Here is a 27,813-nt window from a genome sequence, read left to right on the forward strand (position 1 = left end):
GCACGCGCCTAAAAGGTTACGAAGAAGAAGTTGAATCGAACGCCGTATCGCGTTTCGCCGCGATCGAGTTCCTCGACCGAGAAGAACGTCTCCTTGCGTCTAGCTGGCACCATGAGCGAAGGAGGCACGAACTCCAAGGCAGAAGGAAAAGACTCCAAGGCGCCGAAACGCCATCGGAGTCGCTCCCGGGCCGGCACGGGGACCTCGGCAACGTCCAAGAGGAGGTGAGCTGCTGCGTTACTGGGCCCTTTTCGATAGTGTAATCACCATGTTGCCACAAACTTGGACGCCGCCTGGCGCCCTGCTGTGGCAATCGGGAGTAGTCTGCTATATCTCGAATTTGCGAACAATTTTGTTTTCCAGCTGCAGTAAAAACAACGTCGCGTTCTTCACAGTTCACGCACGGTGCTGGATCAAGCCAATTTTGTCTAAGCGCGGACTTACTGAAATTTAAGGAAAACTAATCTCTCGCTTCTTTCAGACCAAACCACTCGCCCGCAGAGCTGGGCAAATTATATATATTTTTTCTGCCGAACCCAACACATGATTCCTTCTCACGTCAGCCTCATCCTCACCTGGTAAAGGTTTACCCCTCTCCACACTGACCCTCACCCTCCGCTAATAATTTTTCTCCCCTCCTCTTCCTCAGCTAGATGGGTTGCGTCGTCATACTTAATTCTTGCGTTTATTGAAAAAAATATATGTAGAAACCATCGAAGACCATTGCCAAAGTATGCGAGTAGCCCGAACGAATGGACGAACCAACGAGCGAGCGACAGTCCCCTGCTTCTTCCTCCGGCCCCTCCCCGGAACCCGGTGGCACATTCACAGGGATGACCACTAACAAACGTGGAAGAAAAGCGGGGTAATCTAGTCTCGAACATACAACAAAACGCAATTTTCGATGCATAATATCTCCACAGATCAACTATAGAAATGAACATATGATAACATGCAGCACAATCAGCAAGCGGACCGCTGCTTAACCTATCCATGATACACGTGACCACTGTGGAAAAAAACGCTCGCCTCAACGTTCTCGAAGATAGGGCTTGGCACTTAGCATTTAAAAGGTTCGGTTTTTTCACAGATGGAACAGGGGTACCAATCGCGATACAAATCGCCACAATCGTAGAAGCGCAGCACGGGTTTCTACATAATCTTTTTTTTAAAGTGTACATCCGCCTTTAAACATAGAAGCCAAAATTACCACATGCAACCGTCATCGCTTCTCCCGACCATTTACACTATTATAAACAGGGCCCACCAATTTACAACGCTTTCTTGTTTAGAGTTAATCACAAATTTATAAGTTTGCCGTAGAACGCACGAGAAATTACATGCAGAGGTCTTTAGGGGATGTATCGCGATTATTTTATTTGAAGATGTAAGGAAGACACATTCCGCGCATCAGATGCAGAAGAAAACAAGTCGTTTCTTTCTCAGCCAACTCCACTGCGATTACATGACTGCGAAAGTTTATTGGGTCCGGTATAGCTCGTGGCCTCAGAGATTGCGCGAGCTACTTCCAGCACACATTCTCGGAGGCTATGCGTAGTTCACAGTTCCTTGAGAAAGTTACTGGGGAAAAGTCTGGCGCTAGTGTCTACGGCGACATGTTCCCGGGCAGACTGAACCACCAGTATGCACGGTGGTCCAGTCAGTATGGGAATCACGGGCAGTACAAGGATTTGGCTGGCTTCGTTCTTCTGGCTTTAAACGGTTTTGCAAAGTTTGCTATAGTGAAAAAGAAAAGAAATTTTGCCATATACGGAAGAATTCACATAGAATATGCATGTACGTAGAAAATTAAAGGAAAGTTAAAGCGGGATGAGAAACGTCACAAGAACGCGCAACTCACAGAAACACGAACATTAGAATAAGCCCAGTATTCTCGTTGTAGTTAAACAATGGCTGTGTCAGAGTTCTCATAATAATTGTTGCAGAAAACTTTATGGCCGGAGCCTCACTTTTGCCACGCGCCGTGCCAAGTCGTGCACCCGTGAGCACAAACGTAGCCAGAAATTATTTTGGGGAGAGGGTTACGCTCTCAAATGGGGAGGGTGAGGGGGAAAAAGGAAAGAACGGAGAAGCAACGTACAAACACAAAAATTTCCGGGGGAAGGGTTGTTCCCAGTGTGGCACTTCTGTATTGTGTCGCATAGAACAGGGTTGTGGAGAAACGGAATCAATTCGTAATTCAGGCCCACAAGATGAAATTGACGGTTTTTCTGGAAAGATCTCAACGCCATATTTCGACTGCAATCCTCGAATTCAAGCTACAGTAAAATGCGCAAATGAAAATCGGCTTTAGCGCGAAATTCTCGGTTCGTAAACTTTTCCTCAGGGAAAAGCTGATACGGTGTCGTCCGATCGCCCCGTTGCAGAAAATCGAAGAAGACGTATGCCGGTGAGACCAACGTTCCTAGATCGTTGGGTGAGACGCCAACACCGTCACCGTCGCGTGTCTCCGAGGCGAGCATGGTCTTGCAATCCAACGCATCCACGCCCCTTAAGGAGGCCGTGTCGTCGACGACCATCTCGATCGACCCGGGAGCCGACCTGGCCGCCACCCGCAGCGCCACTTCGACGCCGGTGCCCGAGGTTGTTCCCGAGAACGCTACGACGATCACAACCCGCGGTGCGGCCGGGCCGTGCGGAAAAAGCAGCAGCGTCATTAGGGACGAGAAACTCGGGTCCATCGCGCTGGCTGCCGAGGCCTCGGAGAGCACCGGCATCACGCACGCTGCCACGGATCCGGACATGGCGGCAGTGAGCACGTTTTCTACATGTCTGGACGTGTCGTCGTGGCCCAGTTTAAGGACGCGGGGCCAGTGCAGCAGTCGGTCGAATCAATCACTCAATCAATCAATCAATCAATCAATCAATCAATCAATCAATCAATCAATCAATCAATCAATCAATCAATCAATCAATCAATCAATCAATCAATCAATCAATCAATCAACGCAGTCGTGTCGTAGTTAGGCACACAGACTTCTGTTTGGCAGGTCTGTCAAGGCGATCGATTAATCAACTCTGCCCTGTTCAACTTAAAGTACGCGAGGCCGCTGTTGACCTGTGTCATATATATCGATAAGTCAATGAAACAGCATATCTATCCTAAGTAACGTTGGCATGAAACTTGATGACTTAGATTGCAATAGATTCAGACGCGGAAAAGACTCGCTGGTTAGGAAGCTGTCTTGTTGTGTGCCAACCTTGTGTGCCACCTGGATCGTATGTGGCTGAAGTCGGGCACTACACTACAAGGAAAAAGTTGAAGTGAGAAAGCACAACAACGTTAACTGAACAAACCATTAAACACAAGCAAACTGTGCACGCAAATAAACACGAACTAACGCTGACACTTGACGCGGTATTGACGCGTTTCCTTAGCGCAAAATTTCCCCAGTATTTTGAGCACACATTTTATACTCTCATTTTATGTGTTTCGCACGCAAAGTTTATAGTCACTTAATACTCGATATCTTCTAAGCCTTGCAAGGCTAACAAAGCATATGCACTCATCAAGGCGGCCGGGTTGTCTCCTGTCATGGATAGGATACCATTGATGGGGAGGCTCGGGCTGTTGCAGAGGCTCTGATGTGCTACCTTCCGTGTTTGGCGACAGCAAGAAGTAGGCATAATCTTTTGGTGTCGACGGTGTGCATGTTGTACAGCACGTTCCCCGAGTTTCATCAGGGGAACCGGACGTGTTCCACTGGGAATAATACCTTCTGGTGTTGTTGTCAATCGTGCTCTTATTGCTACACATGGCTTTAGTTTTGACATCCACAGCAAAATATGCGGGATGACTTTCACAAGCCGAGCCAGTTGTCGATCTGTTTGTTTGACTGATTCCTGTATTGAGGCTCTTGGGATGCATTGGAGCTGGATGAAGTAAACATAGCAATCTAGTACTTTGTCAAATCGAGTCTCCAGCGTCTCGAGGGGCACTGGATGTTTCAGGAAGCAGGGTGTGTTTCTGCTGCTGGCAGTATGCTGCACGTCGTATGCATACTGGTGTATCTGTAAAGCAAAACGCGGTATACGGGCAGATCGCGAGCTGATCTGGGGTTTTCCAGAATAGTAACCTAAGGCTTGTCATCTGTGAGACGACCGAAGTCGGTTCTGCACAAGTAGAAAGTGATCTGTACACTACACAGCTGCAAGCATCTCCCGTTTGATCTGAGAACAGCGGCTTTCAGCTGTTGTTAGCGCTCTGCTTGCATATGACGATGTTTGTGTCAGAATTGCACAAAACGCATGTGGTGTAAGCGATGGCATCAACGACAAGTTTTGTGTGTTTGGACGGGACACAGTGGGCAAGTATAGAAGCGTTTGACATGGCTTGTTTCTAATTGTTGAAGGCCTGATGATGGCAGTCAGGTCATTCACTAGTTGCTTTCTGAGTGTCAACTGCCGTAAAGGTTACGTGAGATCTGCGAGGTTCCGCAAAAGACAACCGGGATAATACACCGTGCGGAGAAGAGCATTGACTTCTTGTGGCGTCTCTGGCGTTTTGACGCGCGAGAAACCCCGTACAATGCAGCGTTGAGCTCTTGTTCAGTTGTACGAAAGACCAAGATATCGTCGCTGACGTTCAACACACTAGCGATATTGTTTATCGAATGGTGTCATAAAAGAGTTCTGTTGCACTGCAAGTGTCGAAGATGAGACACTTGTAGCGAAATAGGCCAACAATTGTGGAAATCGTCATCAGCTGTCTAGAGGATCCCAATCGACGGTAGCCATTCTTGAAATCAAAGCTGGATAAAAACTGTTGCTCAATTCAATGGCACAATGATGTCGTCTACCGTTGGGTGCAGCTGTTTGTCGCTTTGAATCACTGTGTTGAGAATGCACATAACAATGCATATCCCAATCTCGTCAGTATGATGGGGTTTGGAAAGGATAACTACCCCCGACACCGATGGTGTGAGATCAACTGCTGCTCCGTACGGGTGTGCAATGCCGTATGTATGCATCTGTGCGGTTGTGAAATTGGAGGGACTCTTTCGTCTACAAGCAGATTTTACAATATTTGAGCTTTTTAATTTCTTGTAGTATATCTGGGAATCATTTGGACGGTTGGCTTTTCCTCTAAAAATTTTTCAATTTGATATGTGACAAGTACAAAGTCAAGAGAAGTTGTTGCTGCAGAACTCCTGGGTAAAGAAAGATGTCTTCTTCGGTGCACTTTTCTTTGTATGCCAAACAGAGCTTCTCACATAGCTGTAAGAGAGACGTTGCTCTGTATCGAAAACTCCGAAGTTTCTTCAAAGTAGCTGCTGATGTTACAGTTAGGGAGACCATTTTCATTGATGACTGACACCGCTGCATCGTCCTTTGCATCTGTGTCGATCAGAACGACAATGGGTTTGTTGTTGACTTTGGACCGTTGCTCCGAGGGTCTGTTAGGATTGTCATAGCTACAATGACATACTCGTTACTGCTTGAGCTTTTCATGACTTGCTGCTTTAACTGCAGCGTCGAACGAGACAGCTTCTCAATATGCGCGATATTGTTTCAAGCCTTGCGAGTTTTGCCCCCGGACAGCACAACCTACCACCTTTATGTGGCTATTACACAAACGCAGTTGTGAAAAAAGTTTGGCTTGTCGCATCGTTCGTTTCATAGGATTGTATAGAGAAGGTGGATTTACGTCTAGATGTCGCTTGTAGCGGCGATTATGCCCCGACGTCGCCAGACGATTTGCTGTACGTGTCGTGCTGTTTTATCTAAAATGCAGGCTGAGGCTCTTTTCTCGAACTCGGAGACGTCTCGTTCTACGTCGCGTTCAAGGTCTTCGAACCGTCGTCCTTACTCTAGGACTTCTGACAACTCCAGTGGCTTTAACGTGTGACATTTCCGCAGGCGGGTCGACGTTGTTTCGAGGGTGATGTGAACCTTGATTTGAGGATCGTCGTTCGCAAAGTTACCGTGCTGCAACAGCTGTCGAGGCCCGTGCGTAACACGCATCCAAACTTCTCAACGGCGTTTTTTTGTTACTGCTAAGCTGTATTGACTATTTTCGCGGAGCAGTTTGTTATAAAGAAACCAGATGGCGCTTTCGGCGGTGTGCCGCACGTTGCCTCAGCGAAAGCGCACGAATACGAAAGCACTACCGCTTCCACCTTGCTTCTGTACGATCAGCTGTCGGAAATGCAACCGAGTTTCCGCTAACCCACTGTGCTCAAGTCATGCTGGATTGAATCATGTGCATTGAAGACGTGTGCAGTAGTTGGCTGCATAAATAGTGAATGGCATATTGAGGAATGGAATGAATCTGTGTGGCCAAGTTCGCTGACCGCTGCTGCAACTGTCCGTACGTATTACCGGCACTTCGAGATTGACCGCTTTCCTCGAAGATACAGAAATTTGCTCATTCGCCACGTTGTTACGCCTACTCTATCGCCAACGTGTCCATGAGTGAATGGGCGCACACTTGAATGTGTGTGCACCATATACACAAAATAAATGACTGACTACACCGATAGCGCTCCAGTGGTCGAAGCTGAACGTTTCGTGGTGGTCCACAAGAATAAGCGAGTTACTAGCGATAATACATTTTCGCTGCAAGGTGTTACAAGCTATAAAACAGCTACATTTCAAGGCTTCCGCGCAGCAAGAATAAATAGAACCCGCGAGCAATTAGGCAGAAAATAATCAGATAGTGACCCCACCGAGGAAGTCAGAAATATGACAAGCCGCGGCTTCAAAATATTTGCCAAATAAAAAACTAAGAGCGAAACACACTTGTCCTGATTCAATTCATGGGAGGAAAGTTTGGATAGCTTGGAATGCATATTTGGCCCCGCTTTTAGAACAAGCACCATGTACGCTGCTAGCGCCGTTTGGACATAGCTTAATCAGCTTCGAAAGCGCTTTTCCGTGTTGTCTGAAGCTGCGGCCAAATCTTCGTTTCGTCCACCCAGTCACCGTCTACGATATCCCCCGAAACAGAAGTTTGCTAAGCCGCACCGGCGTCATACAAAACCATTGTAAACAGGGAGGCAACGGAGGCAGTTGAAGGCAACGGTCGCGTCACTACGTGATCAAACATGACAGCTCCCACGGTGTCAACGCAAAAAGGGCCAATATGGCGAGCCGATTCGTCCGTCCGTTCGCCTGTACGCGGAAAACTTCTTCGGCGCAACCCCATGCGCATGTGCCAAAAAAAAAAAGCAGAAGGAGCGCGATTGGCTTCGCCAGTATTGTGACGTCGTTGGTCTCAATCGCAGCCGAGCGCGCGCGCAGCAGTTTCCCTCCGGCCCCGAAATGGCGAGGCCATCCGATATACTTACTCCTGAGGAGCAGGCATCTTTCGATTAGCAACGCCGCGAGGAGAACCGGGGACGAGCTCGTCTACGCAGTGCCGATGCTGCAGCCCGGGAGCAAGAACAAGTTTGTGCTGCGGAGCGCAAGCAGCAACTTGGTGCCGAGGATCCGGCAGCCTACCAAGCCGTCGTATAATTAACATTCAGGATTAACCCAGTGATGAACACCGGGGCCGCACGTTTCAGCTTCGCTGGTTAAACATTTGTACGGGGTGCTTGGGCCGTGATTTTTTTCTTGCTTGTAGAAAATAACAGACAGCGAAAGTAGTGTTGGCTGTTGTTGTCGGAAGTGGGCGTCGAGCTTTGTTTTGGCCGCGTCCTACTCTGACGTTGTTCTTTAACGCAGTAACGGGGAGAGACTGTACGATGTGGAGCACCTCTTCACCGACTTAGTGAAGCAAATTAGCTTTCTTGCGAGTGTCCACGCTAATATCGGACGTGACGAGGAAGTTTTGGAACCGTTCTATTCGTTTTGTCTATTCGTGATCGATGCTCGTGGCGTGAGTTGCTCGGAGCTCGAAACTAGGGATTGGCGGTTGTGTTGCGCCATGTTGTGCTAGCCTGCCGGTTGAAATTTCCTGCTGGCATTGTCTTCCATGATGTAGATATATTGTTGTCACTCTTCCTGTTGTTTTAATTTAGCACTTGTGACACCAATGTAACGGCGACATGATGCTTGATGACTTACATAGTCAGAAACGGGGGCGGCTCGCTCGGTAGGAATCTTAAAGCTTCGGTTGCCATCCGAAGATGACTAGCTATACTTGGATATTACATCCAGTTCTTCCTTTTTTCCTTTTTGTGCACGTACACAGGCCATTGATATGCGAGATGTGGACGAGTCCGAGAATGTATTGGACCAAAGTCGACCAGTGTCCGGCTACGCCCCTATCGAGAAGGATGACAGGCTGGTGATGCCGCCGTCTTTGGAGCTGCCGTCACCGGCGGTAAGCCACGAAACGATTGCTGTATAGTTCGATAATATATTTGTGTCACGATAAACATGTTATACGGTTATATACTGTATATTTAGCAGCGCTGCCATTTCACACCGACGAAGACTGGCTGAAGCGTAGCCACAAATAGAACGCCCCATGAAATGCTTTCCGTTGCTACCCTGGTGTCCACAATACCGGCTCAGCTCGGGACAGGATATCCAAGGAAAAGTAGGTCGACTGCACGACTTGCCCACAACGCATGGGACTACAAGTAGTCAACGCTTGGCCAAAAAGGGAAGCTTAAGCATGATGCGGACCTTTTCGACAAGGGGGCTTGGCTACCGTCAAGGAGGCCCTCGCCTGGCCTCTGAGCAGATCGAGAAGTAGACCCTTGGCCCTTCCGGTTGTTGGTGCATACTGCATGGTCATTGCGTACTATCCTCGGTCACTATCATCAACTGTGCAACCGTACTCTGCCTCGCCCACTCCTGGCAGTGAAGCGAACGTTACGGGTCGCGACTGCAAACCAGAATACAGAATCCGAAGAAAGGCTCCTCCATCGTCAGCCTGTAACCTCTCTCAGCGCGATGATGATTTAAAGGAAGCTTGTCGGAAGTATTAACAGCGCGCAATGGGAGAGCCCTCTTTCCTTCTCCGAACGCGCTCAGTAGGCTCCTTTACTGAATGACTGATAACGAGCTCTAGCCTTCCCGGCACCGCACGGGGTTGTAGAGACGGAGCGCATAGGGACAAGCGCGTGTGTTCGTGGAACGATTGGCCGATGCCGCAACCATTTGATCACTCTGTTACACCACGTGGTCCGCAATTTCTCTAGATATCGCGACAAGCATGGCAGCGGCGCAATTTCAACCCGCGCCTCCCTGAGGTGCCTTTGATTTTCTTTTCTGAACTGGCATGTGCATGCGCAGGTCTCTTACGATGGCCAGGACCCCACGCTGTCGCCGTCGCCCAAGCGCAAATCGCGCGGACAGAGTACGGTCACGTTCGGCGACGCGCAGTCCTACCGCCTCACGTCGGCCGAGCCGTCGACGAGCGAGATTCTGGGCCAGGGATCGCAGCAGCTGCGCATCTTGGCCTGCGTCCAGCTGTCGCTCGGGGCGCTCGCCTTCCACTACCAGTCGATGCGGCTGCTGGCGCCCGTCGACGCGGTGGACCACTGGTGCAGGCAGCCGCCCGAGTTCGCCAACCAGAGCGCGCAGGCGTGGAAGAACGCCGCCGTTCCCGTGGGTCCCGACGGCCGCTACAGCAGATGCACCGTCTACAGGTTTCCCTACTCGCACGGCACGGGTGCGTAGTATACACACAGGCGTGTTTAGAGTTAACGAGTTTGCTGACAGTTTGTTATCGCAAAATGGGTGACAGTTTACGTTCCAAGAGTTTCGCAAGCTCGGGAAACTACACGCCTTCTGTCTTTCTTTAGGACTGCATTGACAGCATTCGGTGACAGATCAGGAATTCAGTGATCAGGGACCCCTCAAAGGAAACGTGTGTACTACATGCGCCAGCGATCTATCTAAATTTCGGTGGGTCGCGCTGCTTACGGATGGTTCACGCGGTGCGCGATTCGAACGTCGCGCGAGTGCGGAGGCGAGGTTGATCACATAAAATCCCGCATCACAATCGCAGTCGATAGAGAGGTTTAGTTTAGGGGACGCAAGCGGCTTGCGTACGCAAGAACCAAGGGTGACAGTTCTGCGCATGCGCAGACGTAGACGTAGGGTCTGCGCATGCGGAGTACCGTCGGCCCTAGTTCTTGTGTACGCATGCCGCTTGCGTCCCCTAAACTAAACCTCTATTGCTTCGCCCGTTGGCCGATACTGCGATGTAACTTCACGCAAGTTCGCTCTCTCTCTGGACGACGCAGCAGCAGAGGCCACATCGGGCTCTGCGTTCTCCTCGGCGTTGTGGCCCGGGGTCGTCGCCCGGCCTCGGGGCGAGCTCCCGTGCCGCGACTGGGATTACGACCTGCCTCAGGACATGCTCACGGCCCTGAACGAGTGGGACCTGGTGTGCTCCAACGCGTGGCTGGTGCTCGCGGCGCGCCTCTACACCTACCTCGGAGGCATCGTCTGCGCGCCCTTCCTCGGCAAGATGGCGGACAGAACGGGTCGCAGGCCGGTCCTGCTCGCGTGCGCCATGGTCGCGGTGGCCGCCGCGGCGTTGACCGTGCTCGCGCATTCGTTCCTGCAGCTCGTCCTGCTGCGCATGGTGGTGGCGGGCTCACTGAACGGCTTCTCGCTCGTTTCCATCGTTCTTCTGTTCGAGGTCACCTACGAAGCCAGCAGGTCGGTGATTGCGCATTTTTTTTTTCACGACGAATATTCACGATGTTCCACACGTGGCGGCCATTACGTCAGCGGTCCCTTTTGTGACTGCCGGCAGTACAGCAAAAGCACGATGGCCTTCCAGTGGGTTGCAATGTTAACACGACTTATCTGTAGGCCTTCTTTTTTAATGGGCGGCGTAGCGCCGTCTAATTGCGTAAAGCTCCCTTTATTAATTGGCGTCTGCCTGTTTTAGCCGCGATGGGAGAGTGCTTTATGTTGCATGCCATGTTATACGCTCGGCGGCACTCGACGCGGTGGCTGTTTTCGGACTCGCGTGGTCTGCTTGATACAACGTGGCGTCTTCTACGTTAGAAACGGCTCCGTGAGACGTACTGAAGTCATTTCACTCGGTGTGGCCGGAGTTTCCGCTGCCGGTAAGGCGGACGGAGCAGATCAGCGCGGTGTCGTTGATAGGGTGTCGCGCCTCAAGCCAGGGTGTACAAACGGTAAAACATTCATTAGACAAAGAAATCCATAGTAGTGCGCATATCGTAAAAAAGAACAAGACTGTCGCCTTCGTTTCTTTCTACGATTTGCCCACTAGAAAGGATTTCGCCTTGCCTGAAGAATGTTTCATCAACCTCCCCAGCAGCCGCCCTTTTGCTTCTGGCTATTACGCGGTTCCGTTTAGGCTCGTCTCCGAACCAACTGTTTAAACCTGTTCGAACCAGTTCATGAGGGTTCATACCGGTTTCGAATAAATATAATTGAAAGAAAGGTAGCTTATTTCTGCTCCTACGTGACGCAGACTCATGAACTCCGGTGTATTTAATATTACGCACCAAAGCGAATACACTGTGACTGCAGACGCGCAGGCGTGCTGTGTTATCTTTCTTTTTTTCGAAGGCCACTGTGCCCAATGTGTTGAAAGCACTATTAATCCTATTGTTGTGCCTGCGAGCTGCTGTATTCCAGTGTGCATATCGCCCATTGAGGTTCTGAGGAGTCATTGAAGGAATAATATAGTAAGATTAACGATAACGTAGAAACCGTACAATAGCAATCAATACCGCTCGTGCGACGGCAAAAGCGCAATCAGCAAGCACTTGCCTTCGTCGATCGAGAACTGTTGGAGCATAAAAAAAAGGATGCGTTCTTGGATTTCGTGTCCACTATACGAACGGCGATATAATCTCAGGCACCGAGTCGTGTTGAGACGATATCATTCACTACACAGTGTTTTTTTCCATCTCATGTAAACTTCTACTGCGAAGTGGCGGAGGCGTTTTCATTCTGGTTGACAATATATTAAAAAGCGTGTCAATATCGTCGACAATTCCTTGAGTACAAAGCTGTGTGGCGTAAAATTGAACTGTCTGGTGCGCACCACGTTGCTTTGGGTAGTTTTCTTATCGTTCTCCGAACAGTGACAATGCGCTCCCGCTTTAAGCTTTGTCTGAAGCATTATCTATACTTCAGGTGCTGAGCACGGTCTGTTGAGAGGAGACTTGAACCTATCGGATATTGACTATAGAAAAGTTACGCCACCGTCTTACGTTAGCTGTCTGACCCGTGTATACTTGGCAGTTGAGGAACTTATTAACGAGCTTGTGTTGCATCAGTTTGTCAATTGTCGACTCCCCCACAAGGCACAGTGGGTCATGTGCTAATGTAAGAGACCTTTTCTTTTGTAACCACCCACTTTTATAAAGTCAGTTACAACGATTATGGTGATTAGTGACGATGAGATAGTTGTCGGTAGTATCGTTTGCGAGACTATGATCTTCACTAAAATGCAGCCCTGAAGGATGTGTCCTTATCCTGTACATCCTGTACACTGACAGGATAATATCCTGTACACCGACAGGATATTTCCAACTAGTCATACGCCGTGGAATACTGACGTGCCTCACATGGGCTCCTGCGTCTTGCGCTCATTTCTACAGCAAGGCCGCTCAGCCCTTTCATTTTGCACCGACAGAATCTGCAAGCTGCAAGGAACAAGCGGATACCACCTACTTTAAAAGTGAGTGCGTTTTTGTCAAGATTTCGATCGAGCTTCATGTTCACCGACCATCCCGCGCCTTGCTAAGCCTAACGCCGCGCGAGACCCCACCGGCCCGCCCTGGAGAACCACCGTCGCACGTGCAACAGGCACACGGTGCGCGTGAAAGGAGACCGACAGCGCTCGCTGCAGCACGTGCGTTGCACGTGCACTGTGTGTCGAAGAGGAGGCTCGGCGCTCGCAGGCGCTGCGGCTGACAAGCAGGCTTTGAGATGAGCCAAGAAACACCCGCGACGGACGCGACGTCAAGCGAACGACAAGAAGAAACAAGCGCCATGCATACAGACTCAGCGGAAGAAGCCGACGTCGCGCAATCTTGGACCTACGGTAAAAACAGTGGCAGAACTATAGACCTCAACGACCAATGGCTGACATGGGAAAGGAAAGGCAAGAAGGAAATCACGCGCATCAAAGTCCCCGCAGTGACCCAATCCACACAACAGCCAGCCATGCCGCCGCCGCCGCGCAAATCCAGAACGCCACCGCTACCTTTGGACGACATCAAGATTGTCTACCGCCCACAAGCTGGCCTTGAACTCGCCAAATGGTCACTCGTCGCAGTCACTCACGCAGTCGGAAGATCCAGCGGAATATTGCAAAAAGAATTCCACGACAACGTGCGAGTACAAATGCAAAAAGAAAACCTCATCATTGCAAGTACAGCAAACAAGAACTACGCTCAAAATTTAGCCAAGGTCACTAGCATACAGCTTGGAGGCAACATTTACAACGTAAAAGCCAACTCTCGTTTACCCGAAGATGTCAGCAAAGGTGTTATCTACGGTAACACGCCGGGGACTTGCAGTGCGGAACTAATGGATGGAATTCGAGTGCCAGCACGCTATACAGTCCTCAACGCCCGCATGCTCGGACAGTCCACGGCGGCGGTCATCTATTTTGAGGGCCCACACGTCCCCTACAACATCATTTATCAGAGCGGCGACTACCGATGCAAGCCCTACCGCAAATCAGTTCAGTATTTCCGAACCTGTGGCAACCTCGGACATCGTCAAGACGTTTGCCCAAAACCTACCCCAAACTTCTGCTACAAATGTGTCAAAACAAACCAACCCCCGAATTATGACTGCCACCCCACGTGCAAGATTTGCGGAGAAGGACACGAAATGGCTGGGAAAGAATGCAAGAAAATGCTCAAGCCCAACCCACCGCCTTACCAAGTAAGACAGCAATGGCAAAACAGGATCCAAGAGCGAGACAGTCGATGGAGCTCCAACCGCGATGAGTTCCCTGAACTATGTGCTGCCAATGGATGTGCCGCCAACTCAAGTGACGCCTCCAGTGGCAACGCAAGAACTAGCAGACCCAAGTCAAGATCGCGGTCGCGTTCCCGAAAACGCGTGAATTACGCTGAAGTGGCCAGTGCATGCGCCGCCAACTCAAGTAACGCCTCCAGTAGCACCGCAAGAAATAAGACCCACGTCATCACGATCAAGATCGCGATCGCGTTCCCGAAAACGCCTGAATTAGGCTGAAGTGGCCAGCAGCTCGGGCAGTGCAGGCGTCGTATCGGCAGAAGCGGTAACCGTAAGAGCCCTCGAGAACAAGCTACAAGATCAACAAAGTCACATAGACACATTATTCCAAAGATGCAAAGAATATGAACAGGGAAGCAAACAATCTTTTACAGCGCTAACCACGGACGCAGTTGATTCCGCTATCGAAGCTAGAGTTCAAAAGCACCTCCAGGCTTTCGAGGACGTCTTCACAAAGAACATCCTTGCCCTGATTGAAAACATCACCAAGCCTATTGTCGAGAAGATTGCGTCCCTTAACACCCAAGTGACCACCCTCGCAAATCAAGTGACCACTCTCACAAGCCAGGTTACCGGGCTAACAGCCCAGGTCAACAATTTTATAGCACACGCAAAGAACAATTATGTCACCAAGTCCTACCTCGAGAGCCTTCTCAACACGACCGAGCAGGGTAGAAAGAAGGCTCGCACGAACAGTCGTAATGCCTCCCGCTCGATCTCACCCAACCATGAAGCTGCCTGCGAAGCTGAAGATCCTCATGATGGCGACAGCTAAAACCACAACAAAGAGCCCGCAAAATACTCTGCGCATCTGGCAATGGAACTGTCGATCCTTCCGTCCCCGGTATGCAAACCTACAAGAACTCGTCAAACTGGACCACCCTGATGTAATCGCCGTACAGGAAACCAAAACCCACAACGTCCGACTTCAAGGATACATCGCTCATGCACAAACTCATCGCACAGCCATCCTTACCAAGAAAACTCTCACAACGCAGGAACACGAAATAGAAGACATCCCCATCGAGCACACCCTAGTGGAGATCATACCAGACAGAAAAACGCAGCAAAGTCTCTTCATCGCCAGCATATACAGCCCTCCTCGGGATCAACTTCCGGAATTCGACCACTTTGTCCGTGAACTGAGGAAACGCACGAAAAGCCATCAAGTTGTTATAATGGGAGATTTCAGCGCCCCACAAACAGCATGGGCTTATCCAAACACCACCAAAAAGGGAGCGCGAGTGCACGACACTGCTCAACACCACAGGCTGACCCTCTGGAACGACCCATTGCAGGCCACGAGAGTCGGGAACAGTGTCTCCAGGGACACAAACCCGGACCTTACGTTCACAGCGAACGTCCACTGGGCCGAGTGGAGTCGACTCTCGGAGACGCTCGGAAGCGACCACCACATTACCCAACTTGACATCGCGCATAACCGGAAACCAACCAAGACTGGAGTTGCTCGACTAACAGACTGGAAGTCCTTCAGAGACAACCTCAGCGGCAACACAACAATCGACCATTGGCTCAAGGGCCTTCTCATCACCGCAGAAAACCACACCAAGAGCATCCAGATAAGCACCAACACCCCCGCAGTCGACCCGCATCTCCTTCATCTCTGGGAGGCCAAAAGAAGCCTCCTGAAGAGGTGCAAGAGACAAAAGCTCAATAGAAAACTTAAGCAACGAATCGCCCTTCTCACCATACAGGCCCAAGATTACGCGGAGCAACTTAGCAGGCAAAATTGGCACACCTTTTGTGACAGCATACAAGGGACACTCAGCACCAAGAAAACCTGGCATCTCCTACGCGTTCTTAGCTACCGATCGCACCAAAACGCAACAGAGGCAAGATCTGCGCAGACTGATCCACAATCATGCTGGATCGAAGGATGATCTCCTTCGTGAGCTTCAGCAAAAACTTAGCAGCGACAAGCCCACTTCATCAGCGAGCAGAAAAACGTACGGCGGTGCACCAAACCCAGATCTCGATCGACCATTCACCCAGGCAGAGCTCCACGCAGCATTAGCCAAACTCGCTACAAACACCAGTCCCGGCAAGGACAGAATAACTAATAAGCTCTTACGCAACCTCCCGCAATCTGCCACTACAGCACTGCTACAGTACTACAACGACTGCTGGGAAAAGGGGGACCTACCAGCAGGCTGGAAGCATTCGGAGGTCACCATGATTCCGAAACCCAACAAAACCCTTCGCATCGAAAACCTACGTCCCATTTCCCTCACATCTTGCGTGGGCAAACTCCTCGAGCACATGGTGCACGACCGGTTAACAACATACCTCGAGGACAACGGACACTTGCCGCACACCATGTTCGGATTCCGACAGCATCTGTCCACGCAGGACGTACTCCTGCTCCTCAAAGAAGACTTGCTTGATTACCTCGATCACAGACGAAAATCATCAATCCTGGCAATCGACCTAAAGGGCGCATTCGACAACGTGAGCCACGAAGCCATTCTCCGCAACCTCGGAGATACAGGCTGCGGAGCGCGGATCTATAACTATATCAGCAGCTTTTTGACACACCGAACAGCAACAGTAGGCGTGTGCAACCTCCGCAGCGATAAATTTCGGCTACCCAACAAAGGAACCCCACAAGGATCAGTTATTTCACCCCTTCTTTTCAATATCGCAATGATCAACCTACCGAAACAACTCAACGCCATCCCAAACCTATGCCATGCCCTTTACGCCGACGACGTCACGCTCTGGACCAAAGCGCCTACTACTGGACAACAAGAACGCAATCTACAAGAAGCCGTCGATACTATCGAAACACACCTCCGAGACTGCGGTCTCCAATGCGCACCCGAAAAGTCGGAGCTTCTCGTTCTGAGAGCACGGACACGAGAAAGACCACCTAACTATATCGAACCCGATCTTAGCGTCTCGCTCAACGGAACTAAGATCCCTACAGTCGACTCTCTTCGCGTACTCGGACTTCACATCCACAAGGACGGATCAGGGGCGGCCGCTCTCCCGCGTCTCCAACGCACACTCTCACAAGTTACGCACCTCGTCAAGAGGATCACAAACCAAAGAAGCGGACTCAAGGAGCACGACACTAAGCATAATTCAAGCTCTCCTAACTAGCCGTATCACCTACGGAACTCCCTACTTGACGCTCAAGCCGGCAGAAATAAAAAAACTCAATGTTGTCATTCGAAAGGCAATCAAAGTAGCCTTGACGCTCCCACCCATGGCATCAACAGAGAAACTCCTCAAGCTCGGCGTCCACAATACGTGGGAAGAGCTTGTCGAGGCTCTTAAGATCAGCCAACTAGAGCGGCTCAAGCTCACACCCACCGGACGTGCAGTTTTGCGCTACCTCAAATACAGTGAAAGCTTCATTGCAGACACAGACCAGAAAGCAAGAATCCCACCCGCAGTCCGGGACTGCATCAGCGTTGCAAGTATACCGCGCAATATGCATCCAACTTATCATAAGGAGCGTCGGCAAAGCAGAATCCGCGTACTCAGCAAGAAATACGGGAGCAACCCTGATACGAAGTACACCGATGCTGCCCGGTATATTAAACGAAAGGCCTTTGCCCTAAGCGTCACGGATCACCAAGGCAAAGAACTTGCAGCTGTCACCATCCGAGCAAGAGCCCCTGAGACTGCAGAGGAAACGGCAATTGCTCTGGCAATAACAACTTGCCCTGAAGTAGCAGTAAATACTAACAGACTCCCAAGCAGCAGCTCGCAACTATCAAAAAGGCCGCGTATCAGAAACAGCGCTCAAAATACTAAGGAATCACATCGCACGCGCCCCGCTCCCCGACACTTACATCAACTGGGTTCCAGGCCATCAGGGCATGACAGGAAATGAGGCAGCACACGCCGCTGCCCGCGAGCATACCAGCCGGGCTTTCCTGCCATCCCACACTAGGCCGGCCACCAACGTTGATGACATCGCCCTAAAGTACTCGGAGCTTCTGCAACACCACCGACTCAGCAGAAAAACGTACGCTTTACCAAACAAGAATCTGAGCAAAGAGGAAGAAGTCATCCTGCGCCGCCTACAGACCAACATCTACGTGCACGGAATAATGATGCACAGACTGTATCCTACGCAGTACGTACATATGCCCCCATTACGACGTTCCAGACACCCTGCAACACATGGTCCAGGATTGCCCAGTGCGTGACACATCCACAGACCCTACCTCACAAGCTCCACAAGACGACTCCAAAGAAAGCCGCCCCATTGAAGCACGAAATGAGCGCCCCAACTCACCGCAGATCCATACGATAACTGAAACGTGGGAGGCCAAGCTTTCCTCCGATGACCTGGACGACCAACGCAGTCTCGTCGCCCGGGCCAAAGAGGCAGCCCAAGCCAGAGGGTTCTTGGAATGAGGAATCCTCCCCCCTAGGGTGAACCGGGTTCTGACTCAGTTTACCGTTTCGGAAAATAAAAGTTTAGTTCTCTCTCCCTCTCTCCCAATGTGAATTTCCTAGGCATCTGAACCATAGAAAAAATACTGGGAAAATTTAATATAATACATTTTCTACAGCTATTCTCGGTTTTATTTTCCAGGAGGTTCCCGCGTTGTGACGTCAGGAGGGAGGACGTGGTCACGTGAGAGCAGGACATTGCGATTCCTAGACACTCGCCCAGGCTCACTTGGTGGCCTCCCATGCTGCTGCTTGTTATGAGGCCGATGCAGGAACATATCAGGCGGCCGAGCGAGCCGGAGCTAGTGTCAGAATCTCGCAATGTCTCGCTTGAGCGTTCTCCGCGTTGTGACGTCACCACACGACAGAGGCGATACCGAAACTGGTGAAGATTAGAGAGCAGATGGGTATAACTGATATTTCAATTGACATTAAAAGAAAAAACAAATGGAGCTGTGTAGGTCATTTAAGAGGTAGGATGGTCTGCCGGTTGTCTATTAGAGTTATAGAAGGGGGTGCTAAGGGAAGGTAAGCGCAGTCGAGGACGCCCAATAATTAGCTGGTGTAATGAAACGAGGTAATCTGCAGGCATAACTTGGAATTAGCTAGCGCAAGATAGCGGTAATTGGGGATTGCTGGGAGTGCCCCTCATTCCGCGGTGGACATAGACAGCCTGCTAATGTTGATGATGATTATGTGAAAGCGCAGTCTTCAAGCCGCTGTCCACTAAGAGTCCCCGACCGATCCAATTGGAGAGCGATGGCCGTGGCCTCCCTCCCCGCCTTCTACGATTAGCACTTCACCTCTCCATGACCCCCCTCCCAGACCTGTACAAATAGCTCTTCTGGAACGATGTTGAGCCCACTTGAACAGTTGTCTGTTCAGAAGAGAGCTCCCCTTCAAGCTACGCTTGATTCGCTTCTGCCAGAAGTCGCATTGCCGTTTCGAAACTTAATGGCTCGAGCATGTCGCGACAAGCTGCAAGAACGCCTATCGATGGGGCCTCACGGGTGCACTCGAACGAGTGAAGAACCCGATAAAGCTGCCGCGGTGTAACGCAGGACTGACTACCTCTGCGGGGCGATGGCGGCGAGCATTATCTGCGGCTGGGCTCCTTGCCTTCTCAGTGCCTCCGAGCATGTGTTCGACCGGCGAACGCTGGCGTTCGCCTTCCTCGTGCCGGTCTCCCTGCTGCTGACCAGCTTCCAGGCCGTCCGGGAGTCCTCGCGGTGGCTGCTCGTCACCGGCGACGTCGCCGACTTCATCGACAAGCACTACGCCACGTCCCCTCATGGAGGAGGGCGTCGCTCCGACGTCGAACTGGACCGTTCTGCTGTACGGCGGCTGCGTGCTTCCAGGGCCGCCGCGAAGACCGAAGGACGTCGCACCACGGAGACGTCTCTGAAACCTGTCACCGCTGCCAGCACGATCGTCCTGCCCGGATTTGTGGCGAGGACCGCGTCGCTGTCGGCGCTCTTCTTAAGCCTGATCGTCATCATGAACGAGACGTCGGAATGCGCCGAACCGGAACGGGACCTGTCCCCGCCGGCTCCGTCCTCCTGGCGGACGGCGATCCTGGTGATCCCGCGCGCCTTCAGTGTTCTGCTGGCGGCTCGCTTTCTGCGACACTGCGAGCGCAAGAGGGCGCTGATGCTGGGTCTCCCGCTGAGCTGCGCCGCCATCGCGCTACTAGCCCTCGTCGAGCTGGCTCTCCCGAGCGGCGACTCGTACATCTACGTCGTCGTCGGCGAGCTGGTGTTGGCCTCCACGTTCGTCAACCTCGCTTTCGCCTGCGTCTACTGCCTCGAGCTGTACGCGACGGCCGATCGCGCCGTGGGCTTCGCCACCGTCTGCTCGTCGGGCGTTCTGGGAGGCGTCGCACTGATGAGCATCTTCGAGGGCCAGGACCCGGCGGTGCGGAAGATGCTCGGCCTGTCGCTGGCCGTCGTGGCCTTGCTGCTGGTCGAGCAGCTGCCCGAGACCAAAGACGCCCGAGTGCCCGACGCGTTGTTCGACGCCATCTCGCAGCTCAAGCGCTACAGCATGTCGAGCTCGTCGAAGAGCTTCGCGGAGCCGCGTCCATCGACCGACTCTGGCTACATGCCCGAGGGGAAATTATTCGTGGCTTGCTACTGAAATCCCCGGAGTTTAAAATGTGTCGCACCGTCGTTTCAATTTCACGATCTGATTGTTGGAATTTTTAACGTACGTAAAGAATTCCCCTCTGTCGTACGTGTCGCCGCGGTATTGAGTATGTTTCTTTTTTCCTTTTACGTATTGTTTACCTCAGCTCTGTATCTCTGTCCAGCGGTCAAGCACGAGTGGGAGGCAGAGTTCATCCATATTGGCACGTAATAGCGCTACAGCAAAGACTGCTTGCTGTGACTTGTCTATGCGCCGAAGAGCGTGCGAACTAAAACCTTTTAGTTGTGGAGTTCTCGACGCTTGCCTAGAACCGCAGAGACATTTATGCAGGGCACCACTAACTTCTAAACCGCAGCCCTGGGGGATGACGTTTTTAGCATTAGTTGTATCCTCTGCTTTGGTACCTCGGTCAAGACCCTTTCATGATTAACACAAGCGGTTTCGCTGCATGCATTAAGCCTTGCGCAAACGGTTGGTTTGCAAGCAGGTTTCGTGTCATACGCGCTTCTTATTGTCGGATTTAGTATTTGTAAATATTTGTGTGCGCCTATTATGCCAGCGTCAGATGCATATTGGACCCTTTGTGTTGAAGCTTAGGTGAGGACGTACGAGCGCGCGCTTTTCGTTGCGTCCGCAAGGTCACTCACTGATTCGCTTGAAACGCAATGAATAATAAACTTGAATTCCTGTATTCCGTAAGAAAAAAGGAGATATTAATATGTGATCTAGATTTTCCGAAAATCGTACACTGCTTTTGCAGACCTGTGTGTGCCATCCTTCTGGTAGGAGTAAAGAAAAAACGCATACCCTTGAGTCTACGAAAGCAACGTTGATAGAAAAGCCACAGTTGAGAGTTTAATCCTTTCCCCAATACTCTAGTGAGTGCTTTGTCTCATCTTAATAAAAAATGTATGAACAAGACATGCACACGCACGCACCCACACACGCACACATTTGAGTGTGTGTGTGTGTGTGTGTGTGTGTGTGTGCATGCCAGGTTGGTTTTTCGGAATAGGGACTTCTTTTTGTGGTTAACGTTATTCGTGTCACTGCTTTACTGTAGTTAGGTCGGGCGGACTTATTAGCATAGCTTTTGAACGAATTTATGCATTTCAACTTGTGCAGCTTTGCGTACAAGGGCAGTAGTAGCTTAACCATAATATGCGCTGTGGCACTGCGTGGGGCAAAACGATGTCAACAGTGAAAGAACGAAGGGAACACGCAGAGTATGCTCACAAAGTGCAGCGCATGGGGTGCCGAGTCCGAGCCAAGGAGGCCTCGTCTTAGAGTCGGCCTAACCACAAGGGGAACCGTGTGATGCCCAAGTCCTCCTCTTCGAACGTTGGCTACAGCCTGAGCCTCCTCTGTAGCTCTGGCGACTGTGCGGTAACATCAAGTGCTGATTTATCCTACGAACTTGTTGCCTTCTATTTGGGTCCAGCTCCAATTTTCGCACTGATAACACATTTCCCGCACAAGAAATGATGTTCGCTGTGATTGGCTGCCCCGGGCTCTCTTAATTTCTGAGTGTGTGTGAGTTATTTCTGGATGCGAAAAGTCTTGAGAAGTTTATTAAACCTCCTTGAAACATCGCGTAATCAATGAAGCAATGGCAAAAAAACGCGGTGCCATCGTACCAACCACGTGACTCACGACATCACGGTGACACCTCAGCAGCGTTGCAATGAATTGGTTTTCCAAGTTTAGTAAAAGTTGTTGAACGAACGGTGAGGATAATGCGTGGGAAGAGTAACATCGATAATTTATAACTCTCTTATTCTGTATTGTAATGAAACTACTGTTCTATAGTGTCCGTTTCAACAGGACTAATTCACATCCGTGGATTCTCCACGGGGTGTTGCAAGCTTATATGATTGAAGTGGAAGATCCGTCGAGTGTGAGAGCGTTTTTTTCTCCGCGTCATCACAACACAGCGTCGTTGCTGTTGGCGACGGTATAAACAGTCACCTGGGTCTCAAGTCACGGTGACGTCTCAAGAACGATCGTCCCACCGCAGTTTTAGCGCGACAGCGTTAATAAGGAGCCCGTGTCGCCGAAAATCCGGCGTTGCGCGTCGGCGTCCAGCGTCGGCGTCCGGTGTAGGACGTCGATTCGGCCAAAACTGCGGAGCTCCATTTGCAGCCGTGGTGCCCAGCACCTCCCACCAATATGTTATGGCTATGTTGGGAGTATAGAAAGACCGTATTTATAATACATGCACACACAGAGTCAGTGTATTTAAAAATCGCTGACCAGCAACAACACGCCGCAGCCAGCGTCTCGCGATCTTCACCCGTACCCAGGCCCTCCATGTGAGGCAAGAAACGACTGAACCAATCGAATTTCTCAAGCTAACATACGTGGAAAAATCTTAAACTATATGACTTAGACACAACCTACACTCATGATAGCTCTCGGATTGTAATTTGACTATACGACAAAACATAATTCTGTTACGCGAAAACTCGGAACAAACCCTTGTTTCAGCGTTTCTACCATTCACAGACCAGCCGCGGCGTCCTTCGTTTGCGCGAGTGTCTTGAGGACCACGGAGCGGCGCGCTCAGTTCCTTGCAATAACTCCAGCTGGCGCTCGCCTCCATCACATCGCGGCCCACGCAAGAGGCGACGTTTGTACCACAAAGCCCGCCTTCGTGCATAGCGTTCGTGGCTAGCGTTTCCCGGTAAACATTACGGCTACATACGCTCCAGTTGCCGGGAGGCGTGAGGAGCAGTCAGGGACCTTGAAATGCTGTCTTCTTCCACTCTTAAAGGCGGAGCTTAAGCGTCCTCCAATTTTTTTCTAGCAACACCAGACGAATGCGTTGGCTATTTTTGGCTATTTGTTTTGTCGGCAAGCTAACTCATGATAGCCGACTCACTCATGCCAACCCGTGAGTCTGAGTTGGCTAGCGGAGCATGTCGGTTAGACTGAGTCGAAGTAAGGGTGGGGGGGGGGGGGGGGCGGGGAGATCTAAGCAAAAAACCTATTTTGTTAGCGAGTGTGAGGGTTCTGTTTATTTTGCCAGCCTGTGGCAGTAACACGGGAGACGGAGGACAGAGCGCAGTGCGTGGGACCTGTTTCCCGAACGGAACTTGAACGAAATCGAAGTGCGTTGAACCAGATCCGAACAACCGAACCTTTTTCTGTTAGAGTATAATACCATCGTAAACGTCACGAACGTCACGTCATGCTTAGTACACCCCGTAGCCTTTAGCTGTCGTTTGAAAGATGATGCCAAGGTGCTTAAGCTCCTACTGGAAACTTTCTTCAAAGCCTAGATACAGGTACGCGAACTACTGTGTCGCTTACAGGATATAGCATAGTCAAGATAGAGCGATGAGGAGTAATGAAGTTTTCAGTGCTCAATCTTTGCGTATACATGCATGGATGTAACTAACATATTCTTGTTCTTGTTCCCTAATGAAATGGCGCAACCCACTCTTGACGATCGGCCATGAATGGGAATCGGGGCGGTTCTAAGTATAGGCTGTGAATGCCATTAAGTCTCATTCCCCCCCCCCCCCCCCTCCCCTACCTTTAGTCCAAGGCGCATGCGTCGCGTAATTGGCCCTCGTATTTTGTCAGTAAACACCTACAATCCCATCAAATCCAATCCAATCCAGCGGTTTGCGCGTGCAGCCCGAAAGGTCCGGTGGCAGCAAAGAGGACGAAGACGCTGACCGCGCACAGGATGGCCGATCCGACTGGTTCGCCTTCTCAGACGAGGGTTTTCATCATCCCCGCTCTCAGCGGTCACCTGAGGCTATTTCCCTGCCGCTTGCTCTTCAGTGTGCTCTCAGTGGCAGCCGCCGTGACATTTGCCATTGCCGTCGTCTCCCTCGGCGTGTACGGGGTGAGCCGCAAGGGCTACCTGTTCAAATCAAGCTCGGCGCCTCCTTTCTGTTGCCCGGAAGACGTTCGGGAGGCGGTGCGATTCCTCAACAGGAGTTGCGACCCCTGCCACGACTTCTACGCGCGGGTCTGCACCAACGGTCTGAGGTTCAGGCTCTGGAAGCAACTGGCCCGCGAGTCCGAGCTCGAGCAAATGGTCGTCACGGGCCGAGCTCCGTGGCGCCTGCGGGAGGCCAAGGGCACGACGTTCCTCACAGCCTACTACAAGACTTGCACCGAGGCCATGCGTGAAAAGGAAGGGTTCGTCTCGAACCTAGCCCAAGTCCTGGCGAGGGAAACGCACCGGTTCCTCGCCAAGCCGGACTCCTGGAACGCCCTCGCCTTCGCCGCTACGGTGTCCCTCAAGTACAAACTTCCGACCGCCGTCGAGGTCAACTACGAGCCGAGGGTTCCGCTCGCGGAGCTGACCGTCGCCACGCTCTGCTCGCTCGAACCTTTGCATCCGGCGATCCTGACCTCCTCCGTCAAAGCTGTAGGGGAGCTAGGCATAGCTTCGGTCACGCCGGACGGAGTGAAGGCGCTGATCGGCAGCGTATGCGGTCGCTTCATTTCGGAGAACAATAATTCGAAATGGCGCGCCACCGGCGACGCCTTGAAACGAACGCGTTGGCACGTGGATGGCTTGCGATTCGCCCTGGCTTCCGTGGGCTACACCATGGACGTCAACACTCGCATCAGCGTGAAGGGCATCGCAGGAGTGTTGGCAGTCCACGACGCTTACGCGGACTGCGTCCATCGCGACGCCGACGGTGACAAGGCGGCCTACTTGCTTTTCCACAGCGTCGCGAGCGGGACGTACGAGTTCTACAAGTCGTACGCCGGCCAGCCGGACCGCGTGCGGGAAATCTGCAAGGCCAGCGTGCAGGACGTCGGGGAAGTGTGGGACATGTTCGCGGCCGAATACTTGGCGACTCCCGAGAAGGAAGACCGGCTGCGTGATATATTCGCAGCCGTCAGAGACACTGTGTACCGCGAGTGCCGCGCGAGCCGCATTTTCGACGCCGAAGACGATGACCGTCTCGGAGACTTCTTCGCCAAGCTGTCCCTCAGCGCCACCGCGGAAGCGAGCCCAACCATCGACGTGGCGCTGAAGCCCGCACCCGTCTTTGCCGAAAACCTGCTGAACGGTCGCGCCTACGACTTCCACGCCCGAAGAGACAGCCAGCAGGGCACTAAATTCCTAAAGTTTCCGAAAGCACGCTACATTTGGATTCCTCCTGTCATGCTTGACATGATTCGCACCGGCCCGGCGATGGGCTCGGAGATACCTAATATGGCGGCACTCGGGTGGTTGGTGGCACAAGCTGTTTGGGAAGTGGTTCTCAGCGGTCATTTGTGGTTGCCGGAGACCGAGGCCCAGATCAAACGCCTGTGGTCATGCTTCAATCCCGAGGAGAACGGAATGAACGAGAGCGTATCGGTGCCCCTCGTTCTAGGCTTGTCGTCTGCGCTTAAGTGCTTCAGTCGTCCCGACTGGGACCAGGCGAGGCCAGCTGTGGGGCGGCTGAAAATGTCGCATGGAGAGATTTTCTACATTTTGGCCTTCTTGTCCAGATGCCCGTTGGATACGACTCCACAAACTGTACGCGAGCTCAACGAGGCACTGATGTATGCGGGAGACTTTGCGTCGGTGTTCAGCTGCGCGGCCGACTCACCGATGGGACAGAAGTCTCGATGCTCTTTTTAGACCACGCCGGCACCCGATGGACAATAATGCCCCACTGGAGCCTGACGCTTAAGCGTACTGATAATTGATACCGCTTTCCTTTTTTCCGGCTGAGTAAAACGCTCTAACGATCGCAGTGCTTCTGTAAATCTCTTCCGCGAAATTCCCGTATACTTAGATTAGGCCTCGATTATTGATAGGCCCGATACACATCAAATGGCGCGTATGTTACCTCCATTCATCGAATCGCTAAAGGTGCACGGACCGTCAAAGGACAAACGGACAGACATATATACTGCAAACCAGTGAAGTTCCGGAAAATTCTAATTGCAATGAAAAGGTGATTCCTGAAGGTTTTCATTTAGCTACTTCTATAGTGCGATCTTCATATATATAATTGTCCGCTCGCCCACCTGCTTACTTGCACGAGTCAATAAGTTACTTATTAACCTGATCGGCGGCCAGAGTTTTGGCCGCAAGAACGACCTTTCCTGCTGTCGGAAGAAGAGCCAGAATTAACTATTGGCTTTGAAGGTGTGGAAGATGAGCTGCCATCGCTCTCCTTGCATTCGGTGGTGTTTCGGACTGCGAATTTCGTTCTACTTTTCGAAGCTGCCTGGTCTGTTGTGGACAGCCCTCTTCGGGCCTTTGCGTGTATTTTTGATCATCGCGCGAGTCTCCTGTAGTGGACAAGGCTTTCGTGCAGCTTTTGTGCGTTCCTGCGAAGCTCCCGAACACTGGTTCTGGTCAAGTAGCTGGCGGTTTCTTTTAATCTGTGTGTTTTACGTAATTGGTTTTGAGCTTTTGTTTAATATCTGATAAGCTTCCAGAGTAATTTCCTATTTCTTGGCAATGTCACTCTCATCGCCAGGCCAGGAGGTTTCCTCCTGGTCGGCTTCTGTTCCTAACTCTGATTTGCCGGTGGAGCTTTTCTTACGCAGTGGGACGAGCAGCGTACCTGTGGCTTTGGTTCCGAGTGATGGCGGGGTGATTCGCATGAAGAATCCCAAAGCAATTCAAACCGAACTCCGGATGGCCTCGGCCAATTTTCAACAAATCACTGAGGTTCGACAGTTTGGCCGAGGGGGCATTCTTTGCTGCTCGTCAGACCAGGCTTGTGTTCAAGATTTGCTGAAGTGCGATGTTTTTGCGACACATCCGGTGAGCAGTTTCATTCCTCATCACCTTGCATGTACCAAAGGCCTAGTCCGCGGTGTCGACATAAGTCTATGTCCGGCAGAAATCTTGGAAATGTTTTCAGCGGCAGGCGTGATTTCTGTGTATCGTTGCAGCCGTGTTGCTGATAATAAGCGCATGCCCACTGAAGCAGTCATAGCTACTTTCGCTGGAATGAACCGCCCATCGGAAATCAAGGCATGGCCACTTATATACCGAGTTGAGCCTCTATCACCTCGCGTCCTTCAGTGCCTAAAGTGCTGGCGGTTTGGGCACTCGATAAAAGCCTGCAGGTCAAACACACGATGCCGAATTTGTGGAGAAGGCCATCATTCAAATGACTGTTCTTCCCGTAATGAGTCCTGCTGCCTTTGCAGTGGTCCCCACCCTGCAAATGAACCTAATTGCCCTGCAAGGGCAAAAGAAATGCAAATCCTCGAAATAATTGACAGACGTCGATGCTCTCGTCGTGAGGCCATTCGAGAAATTCAGAGCAGATCTCAAGGGTATGCTGGTATAACGGCCCGTCAAACATTGTCTATGGAGAACTCAATCTCTGAGGCTGTGGCAGC

At 51.4% G+C, this 27,813-nt stretch overlaps 1 protein-coding gene across 1 annotated transcript in view; it reads left to right on the plus strand.

The window, feature by feature from the left end:
* The window catches only part of LOC129384017 (uncharacterized), a 54,810-nt gene continuing 26,997 nt past the window's right edge, over window positions 1-27,813 (plus strand). The window contains exons 1-5 of the mRNA XM_072284618.1: window positions 1-224; window positions 2,388-2,772; window positions 8,159-8,290; window positions 9,211-9,589; window positions 10,167-10,587. Coding sequence (XP_072140719.1) covers window positions 112-224; window positions 2,388-2,772; window positions 8,159-8,290; window positions 9,211-9,589; window positions 10,167-10,587 — 1,430 coding nt within the window. The 5' untranslated portion in view covers window positions 1-111. The remainder of the gene's footprint in view (window positions 225-2,387; window positions 2,773-8,158; window positions 8,291-9,210; window positions 9,590-10,166; window positions 10,588-27,813) is intronic.

This window comes from Dermacentor andersoni, chromosome 9 (assembly GCF_023375885.2).
Source record: "Dermacentor andersoni chromosome 9, qqDerAnde1_hic_scaffold, whole genome shotgun sequence".
Classification (NCBI taxonomy): Eukaryota; Metazoa; Arthropoda; class Arachnida; order Ixodida; family Ixodidae; genus Dermacentor; species Dermacentor andersoni.